This window comes from Grammomys surdaster, unplaced genomic scaffold, assembly GCF_004785775.1.
Source record: "Grammomys surdaster isolate TR1022 unplaced genomic scaffold, NIH_TR_1.0 127, whole genome shotgun sequence".
NCBI classification, from domain to species: domain Eukaryota; kingdom Metazoa; phylum Chordata; class Mammalia; order Rodentia; family Muridae; genus Grammomys; species Grammomys surdaster.
The window spans coordinates 6,013,329-6,035,060 of NW_021604585.1; the positions used below are offsets into that span (position 1 = coordinate 6,013,329).

The 21,732-nt window shown below is 50.2% G+C and overlaps 1 protein-coding gene across 1 annotated transcript in view; it reads right to left on the reverse strand.

The window, feature by feature from the left end:
* Positions 1 to 502: 502 nt before the first annotated feature.
* Positions 503 to 21,732, reverse strand: part of Sptb (spectrin beta, erythrocytic) — a 129,586-nt gene continuing 108,356 nt past the window's right edge. Inside the window, exons 28-36 of the mRNA XM_028790162.1 lie at positions 20,511 to 20,649; positions 20,017 to 20,101; positions 18,783 to 18,979; positions 18,489 to 18,538; positions 17,944 to 18,019; positions 7,652 to 7,911; positions 3,928 to 4,101; positions 3,593 to 3,635; positions 503 to 3,434 (exon numbers count right to left, since the gene is read on the reverse strand). Of these exons, the coding sequence (XP_028645995.1) occupies positions 3,267 to 3,434; positions 3,593 to 3,635; positions 3,928 to 4,101; positions 7,652 to 7,911; positions 17,944 to 18,019; positions 18,489 to 18,538; positions 18,783 to 18,979; positions 20,017 to 20,101; positions 20,511 to 20,649 (1,192 nt within the window). The 3' untranslated portion in view covers positions 503 to 3,266. The remainder of the gene's footprint in view (positions 3,435 to 3,592; positions 3,636 to 3,927; positions 4,102 to 7,651; positions 7,912 to 17,943; positions 18,020 to 18,488; positions 18,539 to 18,782; positions 18,980 to 20,016; positions 20,102 to 20,510; positions 20,650 to 21,732) is intronic.

A 21,732-nucleotide genomic window follows, 5' to 3' on the forward strand; every position in this document is an offset into this window, starting at 1 on the left:
CAGATTGAAGGCTGGATGAGTCACTGTTTCTCAAACTGAATAATGGCATCCAGGGGTGGAGCCTGGGCCATTGTAGCTACTGTCTTTCGGATAATCCTCACACTCCGTGTGTAGGTGTGCCTGGGAACCTCGGACAGGGACAGTAGCATTCACTAATAGAATTATCTGAAGACCCTCTGAACAGTCCTGTGTCCCACACAGGCCAAACAAAACCGTCCTCCTGAAAATGGATCCCAGGACAGATAGGTGATCAGGTTCCTGCTCCCAGAGTTAACAGCCTGAACAGTAGATTGCTTAGAGACGACTTTGCCCTAGAGTTGATTGAACTCTGAATGAGCAAGCTTCCTCGGGTCCCAGATGGGATCTAGGGCCTGGATAGAATCATCCCATCATACCCTCAGGAACAAAGTCAACCCTAGCCATCTCTCTCTTTCCACGGTGCCTTCCCTCTGATGTCCAGTTTAAAGGAAGAAGAGGCTGGTTAAATAAACAGAAACAAACACAGAGTATTATTGATTTATTAGAAAAACTAGTAAATGGGGTTCCTCTGGTTGGTGGAAGCACATTTGAGCAGGTGGAGGACAAGGCCCAGCCAGCCCCAGGACCAGCCCCAGATGGCATGATCTGTGCCCAACAGGGTTTCATTTCTCAACCTTCCATTCACTTTGAGTCCTCCCTGAGCTTGCTTGTCCAAGAGACCGAGCCATGTGGCCTGCTGGTCTCTTCCTCCTCTGAGTCTCTGCCTCCTCTTGGTGATGGAGGAAGGAGATCCAGGACCAGTGCAGGGGACCTGTTGCCCTCCAATAGTCAGGAAGGAGAAGATGGGGGAGGGGAGGGAGCCGAGCCTACACAGACTTCTGTTAGTACCAGTAGAGGTGGGGTGGGAGGGTCCCAGGACCCTCTGCGCCTCCTCAGCCTGCCTGTCCAGGCCCACGACAAAGGCAACAGGGAGGGAAGGAGAGCTGCCCGGCTGTGCCCAGAGAGCTTCCTCTGACCGCCCTGGGGGGAAGCCTGTTATGCTGGTGTGGACTGGAGCTGTGTTAACCCAGTTTGAGAATACTGTCAGGGAAGACTGCAAGTAGAAAATACCAGGAGAAAAGTCAGCCTTTGCTAGGGCACCAGGAGAGCCTGGCCCTGGAGTGCACAGGGTTCCTGCAAAGTCAGTCCAGTATGTGCCTTGGGCCTGGGTGACATGGGTGACAAGTGTGAGGAGCTGGCTGTGATGGTAGGTCACATGCAGCTTACTATCCTTGTACAATCCTTTGCAGTGAAATCCTAACTCTTCCATTGGAGCCTTTTCTTTCTTGGCTCTGTGGAGTCACTGGAAAATTCTCACTTGAGGCGCTACTTGGGTACATGTAGAGGGGAAATGTAGACCGTCATCCCTTGGTCCCCAAAGACTAGGCCAGGGAACCTGCCTGAGGGAGCTGCTTGCCACCTAATGCTTCATCAAGGAGCCCACTTCCTGTCCCAGAGATAGACATGTCCTTCAGTGTACCAAGGTCATTTCTGTTGTCAGGGGTGCAGATGCCTCCCTGGCTACTGCTTTGGTTTTCTCCAGCTGTACAAAGAGGCTGGTGAATGGTGCCCACTATGTTCCCTGTAGGAGAGAGTTAGAGTTCTATACACTGAGGCCAAGTTACAGACTGGCTGTGGAGATGAAGAAATCAGGCCCCACTGGCTAAGATGGTCATAGTCTACTGGAGTTGAGTTCATACTCAGATCATGTTGGGGGTCACAGGGTGCAATAGATATCTGAGCTATACCTGTCTGGTCAACAATGAGGGGTTCTGGGAAGGCCTAGTAATTGTATGCCTACCATTGAGCCTTACCCATGGGGAAGGCAGTAGAAACTGGCTCTGGGCCCTAGGGACACAGATGGTCTCCTAGGTGAAAAGGCTCCTTGCCCTCACCTTAACCATCTTTTGGATCTAACTCCAGCTGCCATGTTGGGCTGGAGCTGCGTTGCTTTCAGTTGTGAAGCAGAGCGTGCCTGCAGGACCAGTGATCCTCCCTAGGCATGGGAAAGCACTCCCCAGGGACAGGCTACAGAGCCCCTCCCCCGTAGATGCTTGAGGGGGGATAGTAGATATTTGGTGATCTCTACACCATGTGACCCCCAAAAAATCTAAGACTAGGTCTGCAGAAACCAACCAAGAGGAGTCACACCTTTATAAACAATAGCCTCAACATCCATCCCTATGTTCCAGAGGGTAATTGTGTCACAAGTCTGCATTTGTCACCCCTAGGTAAGGAACAGCTCTGTGTCCAGCCACTGGCCTGGATGGTGCCAGCTGCAGGGTCGGGGGGCACAGGGGGCATGTAGCTTGGAGATACTTGACTGCAGGACCTGGGTATTCAGCTTATATCTGGCACCAGCCCTGGCCACATACTGCCTGTTTGGCTGCAACTGGGAATGGGAGAAAGAGCCGCAATATAGGCAGAGCCTTAAGCAGTGTTGGGACCTGTCTGTCCCTCCTGTGACAGAGTTCTGAACCCTAAGCTGTACCAGGGTTTCCAAGAGAGTGGTGTGAGGGCTTCTGGTTGATGCCAGGAGGATCAAAGGGTGTCATAGGGAGGAAGAGGCTCATTCACTCGGGACTCACCAAAACTCTTAGGAGTATGAGAAGAAAAAAGAAGGGACATACTAGCCCTGAGGAGAGAGTCCTATCTCTGAAGGAGCCCAGTGGGAGGAGACTGGCAGTACTCAAAGCTTGGCATCCATATTGTCTCCTTGGTACTCCACCAGCCCCTTGTCCAGAGCTGGTTCTGAAGGCCCTTCCTCCTGCCCCTAAAGAACAGGGCAACCATCGTCAATATTCGTTTGTTTCCCTGACTGACTATGCTCAGTGACCCCAAAGGGGATTTGTGTGGTACTGGGCAGTGCTGGAGGAAAGCCATCAGGCGTCCCAGCTCGTAGGCAGCAGGAGGAGAATATATGCCTTACAGAACCATTTCCAGCCCCAAAGGAGCTGGACCTCCAATCCCTGGAGCCCAGCCAGCTGCATGGGGTAGGGGAGGTGGAGGGCTGTTGGCAGGCATTGGGAAGGCCAGGGAGGCCAGGCAGGCAAGGCAGCTATTGCAGTGCAGTGTGGGGCCCTGGGGCTGGCCCGGCAACTTGAGCAGGCAGGCTGCAGGCAGTGAGTGGCAGGCGGGAGGAGGACTGGCCACTGCAGAGGTCGAGGCCATGGGCTCCTTGTCCTTGCATGTCCCAGTGCACACTGCAGTGCTGCCTGGCAGACCCCGCCCACAGGGGCCCCCAGCTGCTACTTCTTTTTAGGGAAGAAGCTAAACCTCTTCTCCTTATCCTTCTTGCCGACGCTGGCATCAGGACCAGTCAGGGAAGGCAGAGGCAGACTCTGCGCCTTGACACGGATGCTCTGGGACTCGTTGATGGCTGTGCTCATGCTCTGTAGCCACAACAGCATCTCCTCCTACGGGGTGGAAATTTCAAGGAGTCTAGGGGTACACAGCCCTCCTAGGACCATGAAGGGATGGGTGTGCCTCTATGACTGCTCCCTTCTGAGGGAGCCCCGAGATCAGGTTTCCACCCACCTCATTAGCCCATCTGAGTTAGGCTGCCTGTACTTACCTCATCCTTGCCATGGAAGAGCCACTCACTGCCATTGCTTAACCTAGGAAGACAAAGGATTTTGGGTCATCGTACCATCTCCAGAAGTCTTAACCTGAGTAGAGGGCTAGCCACTATTCTACAGCCTAATATTCATTCCCCTGTAGGGCAGCAGACCACCCGAAAAAGCTAAAAGTCTATAAGACCACCAATCTTTTAATTTAAAAACACCCAAGGAAGAGCTCCAGCTGGGAGCTGGTCTACAGCACATCCCCACCTGGTCGTTAATGCTCAATGAAGCATCAAGATTCAAAAGGCTTAGGGCTCGGGTAGGCGTGCTGGGCAGCAAACCTCACCTCAGCTTAAATACATGCTTCTTCTTCTTATAGTTGACAGCAATCTCACAGATGGCGTGCCTCAGGGCCAGGGGCTCCTCTCCATGGTAGGGCACCCCAAGGGCTAGGTTCTTAGCATCCTTGTAGAAGGTCAGCTGGCTGTTCTTGAGCACACAGTACAGGTTGTTCCAGGACCTACAACAAACGTGGACAGGCATGTCACCTGTGGTCCTGATGCACCACCTCACAACCAGCTCCGATAGCCTTGCTGCTTGTTTTGTTTCTTTGTTTTCTCTTTTTGAGACAGGATTTCACTGTTGTCATCCTGGCTGTCCTGGAACCCACACTGTAGAAAGACCAGGCTGGTCTCAAACTCACAAAGATGTACCTGCCTCTGCCTCCTGAATGCTGGGATTAAAGGTGTACGCTGCCACCACCGCCACCAGTGCTGTCATTTTTCCCCATTGATTAATTAATTAATTAAGTGCTGCTTATTTTTATTGCACCATTTTTACCTGGATAAATAGTAGCAGAGTCTATTGTTTAAAAAAAAGGGGAAGATTAAAAACCATCAACATGGGGCTGGAGAGATGGCTCAGCGGTTAAGAGCACTGACTGCTCTTCCAGAGGTCCTGAGTTCAAATCCCAGCAACCACATGGTGGCTCACAACCATCCGTAATGAGATTCGATGCCCTCTTCTGGTGTGTCTGAAGACAGCTACAGTGTACTCATAAATAAAGTAAATAAATCTTTAAAAAAAAAAAAAAAAAAACCATCAACATGTAATTTCCCTACCAGAAGTTAACCGTTGTTCACATATGTGTTTCCTCCTAGTCTTTGTCCTGCTCTCGCTTTTCTACTCAGAGATAAGCAACAGTAGATTGTAGTGTATATTCGTCAGTCTCCCCTCACCCACACTGGGAATTGAACCCAAGGTCCCGAACATCTATCACTGAACCTATCACATCTATCACGTGCCCAGCCTTCCATATTTCATTTTATATTCAGGTTAATATTGAGCATAACATTATGCCATAAGTATGTATCATAACCTCAATATTATTTAAAAGTAATTTTACATACTTTTATGCAAAATTTATGGTATCCTATTATTGGTGGATCTTATAACAGTGAAAAAGTTATCTGTAATTTAATAGTAACGTAATGTGTGTGTGTGGTCTGTATGTGTGTGTGTATGTATGTGTGTATATGTGTGTGTATGTGTGTGTGTCTTGTGGTGTGTGTGTGTGTGTGTGTCTTGTGGGGTATGTGTGTGTATGGTTGTGTTTGTATTGAAGCCTAAGAAAATATATTTACTGAGAATGTTCCTTATCACAATGGGCACTGGTACTGGGGACAGAACCAGAGGCCACAGGCCTGCTAGGCAAATACACTACTATTGAGCTATATCCCCTTCCTCAGGCCTGAACATTCCTGTGCGTAAATATTTGCTAATAATTCTAGTCTTTTTAGAATATTCTTTAAAAAATTATTTTTACTTTTTGAGACAGGATTTTACTCTGTAGCCCCAGCTAGCATGGAACTCACTATGTAGACCAGGCTTTCTTCAACCCACAAAGATACACACTACCTTTGCTGTAAAGGCAAGTGCCACTCGTGTATGTTTGTAGAGTGTGGTGTGTGTTCATGAGTGCAGGTTCCCTTGGTGGCCAGAAGAGGGCATCAGAGCCCCAAGTGGAGTTACAGGTGGTTGTGAGCCATCTGATACAGGTGCTAGGAAATGATTGTCAGTTGCTCTCCTTTTTTTGATGCTGGAGTTAGAACTCAGGGTCTTGAACATGCTAGACAAGCGTTCCAGTTATGAGTTATGTCCAGACACTATCTAGTTATTTAAATTTCATGGAGCTGGGTCCTTCACATGCTAGGCAAATGTTATGATTCTGATCTTATCTTGGGATATGTTTCTCGAAGTAGAATTTCAAACTATTTCTTTATTCTTTGCATATTTGATACAACAGAATTGAGCTAAGATGTGTGTGTGTGTGTGTGTGTGTGTGTGTGTATGTATGTGTATTATACTTGGTATACTGTCCTACTTCCTTTTCTGTTGTTTTGTGTTTGTTTTTTGAGCCAAGGTTTCAAGTATTAGCCTAAACTTGTCTTGAAGTTGGTATTAAAGGCATGTTTAACTCTGTCCTATCATTTAAGGGGGAAAAAAAGAGAAACAAAAACCCTCAGACACCAGATTTCTGCAAGCCAAGGCTTGTTTCTGTGATTGTGTTTGGAGAACACTGAGCTCCCCAGCTCATGGTAGCTTGTCCAGGTTCCTGAGCTCAGGGTGGCCTTGTCTGAGCTCCTGAGCTCACAGCGGCTGATCCTAGCTCACAGCGGCTGGTCCTAGCTCCTATACTGGCAATGGGAGGCATGCCACTGCATTTTTATGGTAAGGAGCACTCTGCTTCTGCTCCTGGTCTTTCTCCATCTGTCTGTTCATTTGTCTGTCTGTCCGTCCACCTGTATCTCTTTTGAAGGCAGGGGAGGAGCTAGGAGAGCATAGAGAGAAGTACCATCTGGCCAAAGAGAACTTGATTCAGATGAAGCGGTTGCAGAGCCCTTTCACAGAGCCCAGGCTTCCTGACTGAGCTCAGGCTCCTTCCTCCTGCCGTAAGGCAGTAGCTAAGAAGGTCCTAGGAGAACAGTCCTGCCTTGAGCAAATGATTTAACCTCTGCGGTGCTGTTTCCCTATCTGGAAAATGTAAATGTCAGTATCCCATTGCAGCTGTAAAGAATGCCAGGTCGACAGGAGATGGCCAGTAAATGTTAGCTCCCTTTCCCGGAGACTCTGCGCTTAAACAGTGAACCTCTTCAGGACCCCTGAATCTCCAAATGCTTGTCCCTTTTTGAAGTTTGAAATCACTCTGTTGACTCCCCTAGGCCAGAAGCTCTAGAGGTGACACTGGCTTCCACCTCCCAGTGCTGGCCTTTTATTTTTATTTTTTATTTTTTTGGCACTCCCTCTCTTCTGCTACAAGCCATTGGCCCAGTCCCTGGGGTGCTGCTGAAAGGAAAGTGCCCCAGGGACCCCAGGCAGGGGCAGAACATGACTAGCTCAGTGAATGAAAGAATGTCTGCATCTTTGCATCAGCACCAGAAGGGACCTGCAGAAGGCGTCACGGTCACTAATGTTCCTTAGTCATCTCCCATTTTACAGCAAGGAAAGTGAAGTCCAGATGGGTAAAAATGAGGCTTGGTTAAGACTGTGTCAGCGCCAGGGCTTCCTGTTGCCCACGCCTGTGATAACTGGGCAGTGCTCGTCACGAGCCTGCTGTTTACCAGGCCCAGCGTCCGTCCTGAAACGGCCTGCTTCGTTATCATCCACCCTCATTCCATTTTTCTATTGTTTTTTTTGGGGGGGTAGCGTGTAGCGATAGGGTCTCACTATGTAGCTCTGGCTGTCCTGGAACTATTTAGACCAGGCTGGCCTCGAACTCACAGAGGTGTGCCTGCCTCTGCTTCCTGAGTGCTGGAATTAAAGGTATGTGCCACTACACCCCACTCCATCCTCATTCCATTTTACAAGTGGGGAACATAACTTGAGGGATTTGGGTAATGTTTGATGAAGTCGTAGTATTTGAACTCAGACCCAAAATCAAGATAGGCTTCTCCTGTCATGTCAAGAAACACAGGGGGATAGGTCAGGACCACTCTCCCCAGAGCACACCTCTGCTGGTGGGGCGACCCCTGGAGCTGCTCGGCCTCCCCAGCGGCCCTTCCCACACACACCTGTTAGAGGCCTTCTTGTTGGGCCCCTCTAGGTCGTGTTTTCTGCCCAAGTAGCCCTCCATCTGCACAGTGTGCCCGAGGTCTCGCTGGGCTGGCAGCGTCGTGGGCTCGTCACCCTCACTCAGGGGTGTGTCCAGGACCTTAAAGAGGGGCTCTGTGGCAGGCCTCTCATCCCCAACAGGTTTCTCCTGCTCGTCCTTGTGGTGTCCTGGCAGGGGTGGTGGTTGCAGATCCTGAGGCCATGGTCCTCTTTCTTCCCCCTGCTCAGGGGCACAAGACAGCAGCATGCCTTCATGAAGGTTCAGGCCAAGGATAGCTTTTCTTTGGCCATTTCCACCTGAGTCTAGTTCCCTTCTGCCACAAGCTGCTAGGTCCACTCTGTCTCTCCTGTACCTTGGGATGTATGCCTATTCATTTCCCTGGTCTCTGACTCCATTTTCCCTGACTTCACCATGGGGTAACCCCATCTTCATCTTAATTAGCAAAAGAGAGTTGTTAGAGGGAGGTGAAGGGGTCTGGTGATGAACACATCCAGAGTGATTCTCAGGGCTATGACCAAGCTCTCTAAAGCCTGCTCCAGGGTCCAATTCTTTCTCCAAATATTTCCAACTTTGAGACACTGTGGGGCTCTGGAAATACTTTGTAGAAAAGGCATGCTTCATGGACGCATTACAAGGCACCTGGATGAGGGTGTAGAGTAGTCTTCCGTAACCTTCAAATTATCACCAAAGCCACAACTCTCCCTCACCTTTAACTAAACTATATCTTCACCAAACACTTGAGAAGCAATCCCCTCACCATATAAAACAAACAGGAGTCTCTTCAGGTTCTGACAAACCCTCTTCCTGCCACCTGGTAGGAGTGTGTTAGATAGGCAGGGATTCTGATATCACTGGTTGCTTGTCCTGTGGAAATGCTGTGCTGTTTCCCTCCGTGTGGGCTCCCTGCAGAACAAGCCGAGTGAGGGAAGCAGCTCCTGGCTGTAGGTATTAGGTGCTGATGAGAAGAGAAGGGGCACCTCCTTTCCTAGCTGGATATCTCACACAGGGCCCCTTTGAGGCAAGAACAATAGGAGGGTGTTCTGACTAGGTACCAAGGAAGGCAGTTTCACTTGGACCGTGGGGCTAGAGCATCATCCCTGTGGCTGACTGCTGGTAATCTCAGGCTGAGGTGGGATGGCGTCCCCAACAGGCACACAGGATGCTCAGAACATTGGGGAGGAGCAGGGAGGAATTGGGAAAGAGCAGGCCCTGTTCTTTTCTTTGGGAACTTAGCTGAGGGTACGAGCACAACACTGGACACAAAACTGAAGCTTTAAGATAAAACTGGCTGGGCAGTGGTGGTGCACGCCTTTAATCCCAGCACTTGGGAGGCAGAGGCAGGCAGATTTCTGAGTTCGAGGCCAGCCTGGTCTACAGAGTGAGTTCCAGAACAGCCAGGGCTACACAGAGAAACCCTATCTCAAAAAACAAAAACAAAAAATAAAAAAAATTAAATTTAAATTTAAAAAAAGATAAAACTGGGTACTTCCTACACTGCCATGACTGGGCTCTGCCTCAGGGGCACTATGGAATGCCAAGTGGGGGAAGTTCGAAGGCACTGGCCAGAAGACAGAAGCTGTGTGTGTCCCCGTCATATTGGTACTGCTCAATAAGCAAGCTCTTAAGTACTGGGGTCCCAGTAAGATTTCATTCACAGAAGAGGAAGCCTGGCTGGAAGCATTTGTAAACCACTGACCAAACATTTCTCTATTTAATGAGAAAAACAATGCTCAGAGGTTAATGGCTTTTGGGATATCACATAGTCAGTGGGTATACAGAGTAATTAGGAGAATGTACTCCAGAATCGGGTAGGCCTGAGTCTTATGCTATTCTCATTCCTTTGTTAGAACCCTGTGAGGGTTGTGGCCAGGCTACTATGCTGTACATATGCTGAAGAACTTATATTTCAATGTCTGACAGGAGCAAGTGTTGTCCCCAAGGCTCCAAGGGCCCTGAAATGCCTGCACTGTTACTTTCTAGTGAGGAGAAAGAGCAGATGTGGTTGGGATGGGACCTCAAACCTCAGTTTGGAGTCGTGTGGCCCCAGTGCAGTCTACCTTCTGCCTTGGATTGAAAGTTCTAGAGGCAATCACCAACACAAATGGAAAGCCTCTTCTCATGGCCTACCTCTCAGCTCCAGCCTCAAGTCTGGTGGGGCTTTCTTATCCTCCAGGAGAGGGAACTCTGTCCAGAGGGCAAAAGTGTGAGCACAATGTCTCTCCTAGAGATAAGTCAGGAGGGGGCTGATGCCTGACAGAAGATGCCACACGGGTGCAGGGTGGGAAGCCACCGGCCAGTTACAATCAGCCTCTACCCTCCTGCATTTGCTTCCTATGCTTTTAATTCTTTGAGAAAGTGGTCTTTAAAAATCAAGATCCATTCAGCTAGGGCTGACTTCTTGCTGCTGCACACTTGGCAGAGACTGAGCCTAAGCTGGAGCCAGGGTGCTCTGAGCAGACTTGGCTGTGTTACAAGTTAGCTTTGAAACACGGGGCTTTCCACTCACTGCAAAGATTTCTTCTCTGGTCTTGGTGTTGGAGTGGATTTCAGTGCATCCTGCCTATGAACCCACACACCTCCTGAAGGGAGGAGCCAGAAATGAGGGTGGGGGTGGAGGGTTTTTGGCTTTGGAAGTCCTCAGTTTCCTCCTGGACTGGGGGAGACACACAGATCTCCTGAGTGGAAGGTGGATGCAGGAGAGGGTGGAGAGGCTCCCAGAGTTTGTCTTTTCTTCAGCTTCCAAGGAAGTCTGGCCAACTTCTGGAGGAGTAGGGGATGGGAAAGGGAAGGAAACATCCCTTTCATAGCAACCCACCGCTTCCCCATAGAACTTTGCCCTCTGTACCCTTTCTAACGCCCAAAGCCCAGGTGTTGGGGCAGAAAGCCCTGGAATGAAGTCTCTGGACCTCCATCTTGGGAAGAGGAGAGAATAAGAGAGGAATGCTGGCTGTTATGACCCTAATCCTGCCAAACTCATCTGTCTCCCAGCTCTCCTGTTATGGCCAGTGCCTGTGTAGACAGCATGAGCATCTCAAATACTCTTTTTCCTAGAGTATGGGATTCTCAAGATGCCTCAGTGACCCTTAATGGGAAATTCTAGCTGCTCGCTGGCAGGCAAGGTCCCACCTGCTACTTCCTCTGTTGTTTTCAGTAGGAATATTCCAAGGATCCAGACAGGAATGGGGGTGGGGGGAAAAGAGGAGAGCTCTTCAGGGCAGCTCGGAGTCAATCATGAAACTCACAGAGCTGAAAATGGACATGAGAAGGTGTCTTTGAAGTCATTAGCTAGGCCCAAGGTCAACAAATGGTCCTTTAGTGGAAGGTGCTAGAAATTCATGCTAGGAATTTGATAATGATCTCACAACTTCGTGGGGACTCTGAGGAAGACTTTACCTAGACTTGGATGGGCAGAAACAAAGCAGAAAAGGGTTCTGATCCACAAAGCAAAGTCACAAGACAGTAGGGAACTGAGAGGGAGCTGTCTCCTAGCTTAAGGTCAGTACTGCACGCAGTGTGCCTGAAGCATGGGCCTGGGCAGAGGTCTTCGGAATGCAGCTGAGATTAGGAAAGTCCCCTCGGGTCTTTTACTAGCAGCTGGTGCCTCAAGGAGGAGGGGGGACAGAGGTAGAGCTGGGAATGAAGGCCTTATTAGGAAAGCAGGTCCAACCAGAGAAGTCTGGAAGTAGCAGGGACAGATGGAGTCCCTGCAAAGGGAACCAAGAGGACAAGTCTTAGACTTTTGGAGACTGTGAAGAGGTCTTGGGGAAACACTGAATAAGCCAGTCCTACCAGAGATTAGAAAACTGGGTTCCAGAAAGTCCAGAGACAATCTGGGATCACATAGTAGGTTAGCAGAGTCAGGGCGAGAGTCCACAGAGTCATTTCTCTGCCTCAAGAAGATCTTGCAAATTTGAAAGGGAGGGAACACAAGACCCTGAGGGTAGGCCTAGGCATGCAGGTGGTCAGGGAACCAAAGACCGAAGCCATTCCCTGGGCTGCCTGGGCTTAGCTCAAAACCTGCCATGAATGAATTTGAGGCCTGAAGTGTTTCTGAATGAGTTTTTACCTCTTTCTAGACTAGATACACTGAGGAGTTCCCAGCAAACAGCTAGCGGAACGATGACCCATCCAAAATGGAACCAGAGATCATGTTGGTGGATGCCTGGGACAGAAGGACTATTCTTGCCTGGTGGTGGTGGTACATGCCTCTAATCCCAGCACTCAGGAGGCAGAGGCAGACTGATCTGTGTGAGTTCGAGGCCAACCTGCTCTATAGAACGAGTTCCAGGACAGCCAGGGCTACACACAGAAACCCTGTCTCAGAGTTGCTTCTTCAGCAGACAGGTTCTTCATAGACACTGGGTTGAGGAAGTGGGCAGAGCCCCCGATGACTTCTATGTCCTCAGCCAGCAGGCTTTGAACATCAGGAACACTTAGGTTCTGCACCATGGAGGGCGTCCATCACAGGATATCACCCAAGGAGCTGGGGACAGCCTGGAGGAGAATGTGGAGCTACCTGGAAGAAATTCTGGGGGTCAGCCTGGGAGGTGGTGAAAATGTCTAGACCCTAAGAGGGGGCAAGTGGGCAGGGTGGGCCCCCAATACAAGGAGACACTGCCTGCAGTAGAGGCTAGTTTGCTGATTTGTTAAACAGAGAATAGGTGTCTGATGGGAAACTGTGTACACCAGCTGCCGGGCACGATGTCTAAGGGAACTGGCTGCTGAATAAGCTTGGCTTTTAAGCACACAGCCTCACTGAGGTCGGGAAACTGGGTTGGTGGGGGAAGTGAACAAAGGAGTGGAAATCTTCCTCACAGATACCGAGTGGTGGTAAAGTGGACAGAATGGGTTAACTTTCTTCTGGGGACTAACTTAAAGATGCATTTCCAGGATCAGCCAGCAGGTGGTGTGGGGGACTGCACACAGGCTATTAATTCCACAGGCCAAATATTCTGGCTCAGGACCACAGGGTCTTCCGAAAGATGCTCAGTGAATTAAGATGTACCCATAAGCAAAAGAACCCTGATGAGTTTTCCCTCTACTGTTAATGTTGGTGAGAGCCAGGGGGCACAGATGGACCTCAGAACAGATCACTCCATGTTAGCAGTGAGCTAAGTTCTGGGACATGAGCCTAGAGCATACATAGATGGAGGCCTTCAGGCTGGTTGGTGTCTACAACCTTGGTAATGTTAGTGTCTATATGGGAGAAGGTTCTTCTAAAAGATGAAGGGTTGGGGTAAGGATGATGGGACCTAAATGATCATGTGCTAAGCGCCAAGTTCTCTACACACATTCTGTCTTGCAAGCCTCACAGCCTCTGGTTTACAGATTAGTGGAACAGGAAACCTGCCCACAGCCATATATCTAACAATGGAAGGTGGATGATGGTCTGTCTAGCTCCAACACAATGCTTCTTCTATTCAGCCCAGGTGTGTTTATGTGTGTATAATACCATGACTCCTGAAGAAAGTATCACCTGATGGGGTTCCCAGTCTAAATGAGATGTGCCCAGCTTACATACGGCATGTGGTCAATTTGTTAAGGTGGTACGATCACATCCAGATGACACTGGAAGGAGCTGGAAATGGGATTTGTACCACCAAAGACACACTGCTAGATATTTTAGGCAACCAAACAGTATTAAGTGAGAGCAGGGTGAGCAGAGCCAGCCACTCTAGCAGTTCAGGATGTTATTCTCTCCAGAGTCTGAGGTCTTGGCTCCTGGGCTCTTAAGAAGGGTTGTCTAGACAGTTTGTAAAGGCTGCTTGTAGACAGCTGTTTGCAAGAGAAGAAAAAGAATCGGTTTGCTGAGTTGAAAAGCAGCCAAAGACATGAAAACATTGAGACTTGGGGTAGACAGTTACCCCAAAGGAGAAAGGAGGGGCTGTGCTGAACCAGGAGGGGGGGGGGGCGGGAAGGCAAACTGAGGCAGATGGCAGGCAGCCCTGTGGATGGCAGGCCAGGAGATGGTGAGGGGCTCCCAGAAGTGGGGTTTGGAAGCAGAGACGCTCAATCCTACACCCCAAGGGCCAGCTGTCATCTGAAATGTCTTCTGGGGAGCTTGGGAGAGACGGAGGGAATATGGTTCAGGCCACTGGACAAGCAAAAGGAAGTGGGAAATCAGTCTGCAGGCTTCTCTTGGACCTAGGAGGAGACCTGGTCCACTGCCACCAGAGGAGAGCAAGGTGTCTTCAGGAGTGGTTTTCAATGTGCATGGCCTGTGTGCTGACTTTAGAGGAGCTGGAGACTGCTGGGTTTCTTAGTGACCTGGTGGCACTGTCAAGTAGACCGTTTCCCACCCACTTCTGAGGTACTGCTTCCAGATATTAGCTGAGTCTCATCCTGAGTCCATCAGTGTCAGGGGACGGGGATGGGAGAACACACAGCCTGAAACAAGGAACTTGGGGGAGATTTTGCAGAAGGACCAGGCATTAGCATCTGGCATAGCAAAGAGAGAGCTGGCCACACCCTGCTATGGGTAATGTCCAGAAAGAGAGCAGGTTTCTCCAGAGAGCCAGGGCACAGTGCCAGACTGCAGGCGGACACACCCTTGCCACGCTGACTCAGACATCCTGGGGAGACAGAAACACGCCCAAGTTTGGGGCAAAGCTGACGGTTGTTTCAGGCGGAGACTGCGCATTTGGAACAAAGAAGATTTGCATTTGAGGCAAAATGTCTGAAAAAGCTGCTGTTTGGGGGGTGGGGAGGGGCGAGGACTGGGAAGGCTGTTCAGGCAAGGACACACACACAGCTGCTGTCTCACACCCACAGCATCCACCAACGTCGGAGCCTCCCTGCTGAATAAACCTCTGGGCAGCTGGGAGGCGTCTGCTGGCGGCAACTGTGGCTGGAGCTATCAAGGCCTTGACACAAAGGTGGCCATGGACCCTAATCCCAGTGCCTACACAAGTCCCTGGGGTACTGCCCTCACTCATAAGTGCTGGCTATTCTCCCAAAGCCTCTGAGACAACGGAAGGAAGAAGATCACCAAGCTTCAGATCACCCCATCAATCCTACTCTGATGCTCGCTCAGCCTGTCTCAAGGGAAGTTGGCTATGTGGCCCATTCATGGAAGGTCACACTTGTGAACTACCCTTGGGTAAGATTCTTCCCTGCTGAAGGCTGACCGTGAAAAGCCCCCACTATGACACTGTCTGGATTGGCCTTGATCCCCAAGATCCTCCTGTACTGCACACTGTGCCTAGCCTGGGGACTTGGAGGCAGGTTCCAAACCAAGACTGTTTCTTGTTACAGCCCTGACAGCATCCGTGTCTTTAAGGGGTGTCACTCCTGTCATCCCAGCATCCCTGCAGGGACAGTGAAACAGCAGTGTGTAGGAAGAGGTCTTGAGCCTGGGGAAACTCGAACAGTCTTTAACACCATGAGAGCTCCCTCTCCTCCCTTCTAGGAGAAAACATCTTCCCACAAACACAACACTGGGGCGTCTGAGGAGCAATGCATGGAAGATGAACATTCAGGAGAGGACCCGGCCCTTTCCCAGGGGACGGGAAGGCACATAAGGCATGGAGGGTGCCTGGCCAGAAGTCCTCCTGCATTACACTCTGGCTGAAGGCACAAGGAAACTCTCAGGCATCTCAGGGCTCCACTTCTGGCACTACACAGGTTTGAACCTCAGCTCTTTCCTCAAATAGGGACAAGGGCAGATGCCCTAGGCTGTGGCCTCTCCTTCTCCATCCTGGCTTCACGGTATCTGCTGGGGTCTCAGAGTTAGGGGCAGATGGAAGGAAAATAGGAAAGTCGTCTCCTCAGCCTCTCCCTTGAAAGGCTACACCGCTGACTCATGGGAATGTGGACTTTCTGTAACCCTACAAAAAGACCTTAATAAGGCAAGAGGCTTGGGGAGAGGGAGAGTTCCAAACCCACACAAGTAAAATGGAATCAAAGACCAGACCCCAGACATTCTGACTTCATTCTGAGTCTTGCTTCTTATGATACCTTGTGTCTCTGGCTTGGCCTCACACTTACCTGTGGGAAGGACCGAGTTTTACCAGAATGCACTCTAACATGCAGAGGCAAGGGGCAGTAGTGGCATCGCACAGTGATGGTTTGGCAGCTCAGTCATTGCATGTACACACACGGGAGGGGGAGGCTGGACCGAGGCCCACAGGGTGCTGCCTGTGGGATGTACTATCCAGGCAGGGCAAGGGTGCTCGGTCCACTCCCATTCGTAACTCCAGCAGGAAGCGACATGCATTAGTAAGGGCTTTTACACGAAGCAATGTAGCATGTATCTATACTACAGGAGCCGACACCAGACTGCACAGATAGGACCAGCAGGAGAGCCATGGCACCCCAGGCCAATCCATGAGAAGGTGCAGCAGACAACTGAACCTTCCTGTGATGGGCCAGAGGTGGTTAAGGGCAGTAGAATGGGGCTATAGTGAGCTTGGGAGGACCTCTCCGAAAGAGGTTGGGCTTTCTGTCTGCACGGGCTCCATCCTCTTTCTCATATCAAAGATGATTGGCAGTTATATCCTCCCCCTGCATCTTTAAGGCTTGGGAAGAAGCTGCAGCAGGAAGAAAGAAGGCTGTCTCCAGGAGACCCTGGGCCTGGTGTTCATTTGACTAGCCATCTGGTTGCTTTCTGGTACAGACATGGGCTGCTTTTCCAATCTGGTGAGTGGCTGGTTCCTCAGCAAGGCTCTCCCATAAGGGCTCACACCTCCCCCAGAGAAACACTCAGATTTAAGCAAATTTTATTCCTCCCAACCCAGTGATATTCAAGCGTCGGATGGAGGTGGCTCAGGTGCACACGTAGTTACATTTGCACAAACGTACACGTACACGACAGACAATGATGTCGAGATGCTCAGGTGGTCATGAAGCCCGCACACCGGGGGACACCACGGCATGCAGACACACAGGGATGCAGGGTAGAAGCGTGGGTGGAGGCAGGAGGCAGGAGGCAGGAACAGCTCCAACCCTGTTCACAGTCCATAGCCCTGGGAGTTCTCTCTCCCTCTGCTGGGAGTGGGGTGAGGGATGGGGTCCGGGGAGTTGGTGCTGGGAAAAGGGAGTTGGAAGACAATTTACTACAGACAGACGGGATGGGACCGGCAGCAGGATCTTCAGAGATAGGTCTTCCAGCAGAGCCCAACAGTGCCCTCTGCTGAGCATGATGGGTCGGTGCAGCTCAGAAAACAGCACCAAAGAAACTGAGAAGCATGTGTGTGTGTGTGTGTGTGTGTGTGTGTACAGGGATTCTGCACATGGAGGCATGTGCATCTTCCTTGGGGTAGCCGATGTAGCAGAAATTCCCACCTAGTCCCTACTCACCTGGGGGGGGGGGGTCCAGGAAGTTATCTGCCGCTTCTGATACCCAAAGCCACATGCCACAGGGATCCATGCAGTGGTGCAAACCACATGCAGACTGCTTTCTTCTTAACCAGCTATTCCCCATAGCAATTCCTCAATCTGAGTCACAGCTGTCCAGGCTCCCCGAACAGACTCTCAGGGCCCAAAAGCACCTGCTCCGGGTACGGTCCTATGGCTGTACATCCCAGGCCTCTCTCTGCAAGCTGTTTTTCTTTAGACCCCTCAGATAAGGCTCACTGTTCTATGAATTGGGGGCTTCCTCACAATACTCAAAGCTCTGGGGATCTCCTTCACACTTGCAGGACTCAAGTCTAATCCTGCCTTAGAACCATCTCTATAGTCAAACTCTATGACCTACAGCCATACAGGGACAGGCTCTGAAAAAAGCAAATCTGCTAGACGGGTGGGTATCTACCTCTTGCTGCATGAGATGTCTGTGAGTGGCTCGGGCAGGATGAGGCAGTCTGTCGGTTCATGTGTGTGTGTGTGTGTATATGTATGTGCCAGCATGTATGGGAGAGGGCACTGTGCTAAGGACGGGGTTTGAAGGAAATTGGGAAGAGAGACCATGTATCCAATGGAATCAACTCTGAGTAAAGTGTTTCCCTTGTGCTGATGGTGATGTATTTATCCCATAAAATTTATTAGACTAGAGAAAACCAAACTTGTAGAATCATGTTGGTGGGCTGGCTTCTGGGTTGGAAGGAGAGGAATTATTTAAGAATTAAAATCTAAGTATAAAAGTAGACGAATCTGAAGGAGGCTCCTAGAGGGGCATGTGGGCAGGATGAGGGTGGGGACCAGGAAGCACACCCTGTCCTCGCCTTCCTTCTGCCCTGGCTGAGCCTAGAAGGGGTGAGCAGGCTCTGGCAGCAGCGACTCCCAGGAACTAGACAAGCGGGACATGAAACTGACCGGGGATGTTCTCTCAGTAGCCGCATGGTGGACCTGGGGAGCCTCGCCAGCTGTCTCGCCTTCCTCCTCTTGAGGCCTAAAGAAGACACAATCTCTCTTTAGCGACAGGTACCTCTCTGCAAGGCCTGGCTTTCCTTGGCTTTCCACCCACTGGAAGCAAAGAGCATGCACAGGACAGAATCCTTGGCTCAGCAAGGAGCTGCCCTGTGGCTTCATGGGAAAAGCGAAAGTAGACACGTCAGAAATGGATGAACTCCATATGAGACAGCCCAAGGGCAGTGTCCAGGAGTTCCTAATGAAAAGGCTGGCCTAGCAACAGGCACTGTTAGCTAACCCTTCCTTCCTGTATTGGGCTTCAGGCTTCTATGCCTGGTGCAACAGAGCTCTGTATATTCTGGGTTGTGCTGACAGGGCACCCAGAAGAGGTCACAGGCTTTTTGTTCACATGACAGCTGTTGATTAGCGGCTTCCTTTTCCTCCTCCCCAGTCAACCCCTTTACAACACGCTTGGCTCCCTGTACATGGAACACAGGCCTGACACTCACCCAGGTTCCTCTGTGGGTCTTTCTGGAGTCTGGCGTTCCTTAAGCTCGAGCTGGGGGAGGAAGAGGGCAGGAGTCAGAGCAGCCACACAGGGAGCTAATTCTCAGATGACCCTGCACAGTAATACACCCTAACGTTTGCAGCCCGAGTCACAGAGTTTGTCTCTGTTTTTTATACATCAGTACTCTCCTGTACCTGTCCACCCTCTTATCAGCCTGAGTACAGGACACGAGAGTCAGTACCACACCATCCCAATAGCCTCGGCCCTCCCAATCTCCCAGACAGCCTCAGCTCACCGTGGTGGGCTTCTCCAGGGCGGCAAAGCGCTCTGCCCAGCTGGCTGTGGACTTCTCAAAAGCCTCGTGTCTCTTGATGAGCTTTTCCACACTGTCCACTGTATGTCCAAAGTCCCGGCTGGCCAGGTAGGGCTCCTGGGCGATCAACCAGGCCTCGGCCACAGAAGCATCCCTCGAGAACTGGCACACCTCCAGCACTGCCACAAGAACAAGCCAGGAACCCACCCGCAAGGCCCAAGGGCCAGTTAGCATCCAGGTATCTCTCAGCTATATGGGTACCTTGTTCAGCTGAGTTTCTGCCAAAAGCCACTTCATCCCCACACTAGAGACCCACCCCATCTCCACCAATGGTTCCATAGCTACTCAAAATTTTATATGCATAACCCACCCATCTCGATCAATGGTTACATAAATAAAATCTTACATGTATATAAATTTACTTACATATATGTCAAATTTTATGAATGTATACTATTTGATTTTTATTTTTGTCGTTCCAGGTATCAAACTCAAGCCTTTGTTCATGCTAGGTAAATACTCTATCATTGAACTTCACCACTCTCCCTTAGCCTTTGAGACAGGTCTCGGTGTTCAGCCCAGGCTAGCCACCTCAGACTCTCAGTCCTCTCTCCTCCACTTCCTAAGTGCTAAGATTAATGGTGTGTGACACCATGCACAGCCACAATCATATTTTTAAAGCAGCCATTGGAACCAACTCCATTGTGGCTTATATTGCTTTGCTTTACGGAGTAATCTCCTGCCTCAAATTCTTTCTTTTATCTATCTCACACAGTCACAAACAAACAAGCATGGGGACCAACTAGTCCTGGCTTTATCCTTGCTTGCAGCTTACCTGACAGGTAAGATTTTCTTTCCCCTCACCTCAGCCTCCAGCTGCTGGAGGACAGCGTTCCTGACCTCCACTGAACAACCTGAAGGCCAAATACTCAGGAGAAACTAGAGCGTCCTTGACCTCTCCCAAGCTACAACTCCTCAGGGGAACCAAACTGGGCACAGGTAGGGCAGGAGAGGATGAGAAGGAGGGTGGGCAGGGGTAAGAGGGTGGAGCATTTATCTGCACAGACCTGCCTGCCTCTCCTCAGGCCAGTGGCCCAGAGCTTTGTCACTGAGTACTGCCAGGGAGTTTCTTCTAGACATGGTGTGGTACCTTGTACCTCCAGGAGGGGACTGCTAGACCCTGCCCTCAGGTTGCCCTGTCCCAAGCTATACTCACGCATGTGGAGCCTGTCAGAGCGGGCTTCCCACTTGTCATTCATCTCCTGCCTCCTGGACATCACTTGCTGCAATTTCTCCCGTATCTGTGGAGAGGAAGTGGAAGAAGTCCAGGTTTTGGTGATGCTCCCTACAGTCTGAGGCAGTCACAGACAGCTGCAAAGAACAAGCTGGGTGACATGGTCCTGAATTCAAGTTCTTGACTCCGCAACTTGCCAATGTGTAGCCTTGTATAAATCACTTCATGCTTCTGAGGTACCTTTAGGTGTCTCGCCTGAGAAGAGTCAACAACTCCAAGGGACAGGCACATGTGGGTACTGGGCAGGTCTGAGCCTGCTCTCCTTTAGGGAGCTCCCACCTCCTTAAGGCAGGGAACAGGCTTGAGATGGCTCTGATTTCTGACTTGTAGGTACCTCAGCTCCTTGGGTGCATCTTCCCTGCTCACTGAAGCTGCTGGGCCAGCAAGCGTGGGCACAGTGACATGGAGAGACCCACCTCATCTGAGGCCTGATGTTGCCTCTGTAGCAGGGACTCCCCAAGTTCTAGGCAAGTGCTGAAGTTCTTGGCTCTGGTATTGATCTCTGCCTTGATGCCCTGATGATACTTCAAGAGCAGTTCCACAGAAGAGACATCCCTGGGGACAGGAGAAGCAGGGCAGAGAGGCAGTTTGAGAGACAAGGTTGGGCTACTCAGACCTGCCTTGAGGAGTCTTGTCTATACTTTCTTCTCTCTGGCTAGCCGGGAATTCCTCTGTGTCCCAGCCCCAGCAGTAACACTAACATGTTAGTGTCTTCACCGATCAGTGGTTCAGCAAGGAGAAGAGGGACTCTCCAAAAGCCTGGGAAAATTATTTGACAATAAAAAGGAAGGAATTACTGAATCATGCTATGTGGATGAATCTTTGAAACAGGCTGAGGAAAAGAAGCCAGTCACAGGAGACAAAAATACTATGCAATACTATTTATACAAACATAGAGACTAGGTTGACAGAGAGACAGGGGATACAAAAGAAGCCACCCAGGGGACAGAGGCAGGGAGCACAGTGAGTGTTGTGCATGGTAATGATGTTTTTTTGTTGTTGTTTTTTTGCTTTTTTGGGGGGGGGGGTTGAGATAGGGTTTCTTTGTATAGCCCTGGCTGTCCTGGAACTTGCTCTGTAGACCAGGCTGACCTTGAACTATCCGAGATCTGCTTGCCTCTGCTTCTTGAGTTCTGGGATTGAAGACCTGTGCCACCACAGCCAGGCGAGGACTTTCTTTGAGTGTGCATATGTGTGGTGATGACGAAATATACTAACTTAATTGTGAGGGAATGACTGAGTCATTGGAAATACATGAATACCACAGATGCTACACGTCAGAAAGGACTAGGAGAGCATGCAGATTATATCTCAATAAAAGTGTTAAAGTACCTTGGTGTGGAGGGGCAGAGACAGGTCCCCAACACTTGCTGAGGTAGAGGTCCAGCCCCGCTGGATTTCAACTGTCACGAGCCTGACCTTGGCTCTTATGGACAGTCAACTTTAAGGTGAGTTTTAGGGGAGTGACATCTTAGTGCCTATCCAGATACATGACTCATGTACTTTCACTGATAACAGTGGACATGGTCCCCCTGGAGACTTAAAATGACTAATACCTTCATCCTACTTTCAAACAGTCAGTTCTCCCAGTAGAAGATGAACCACTCTGTTTCCACCTGAACCCAGATCAGGTCTCTG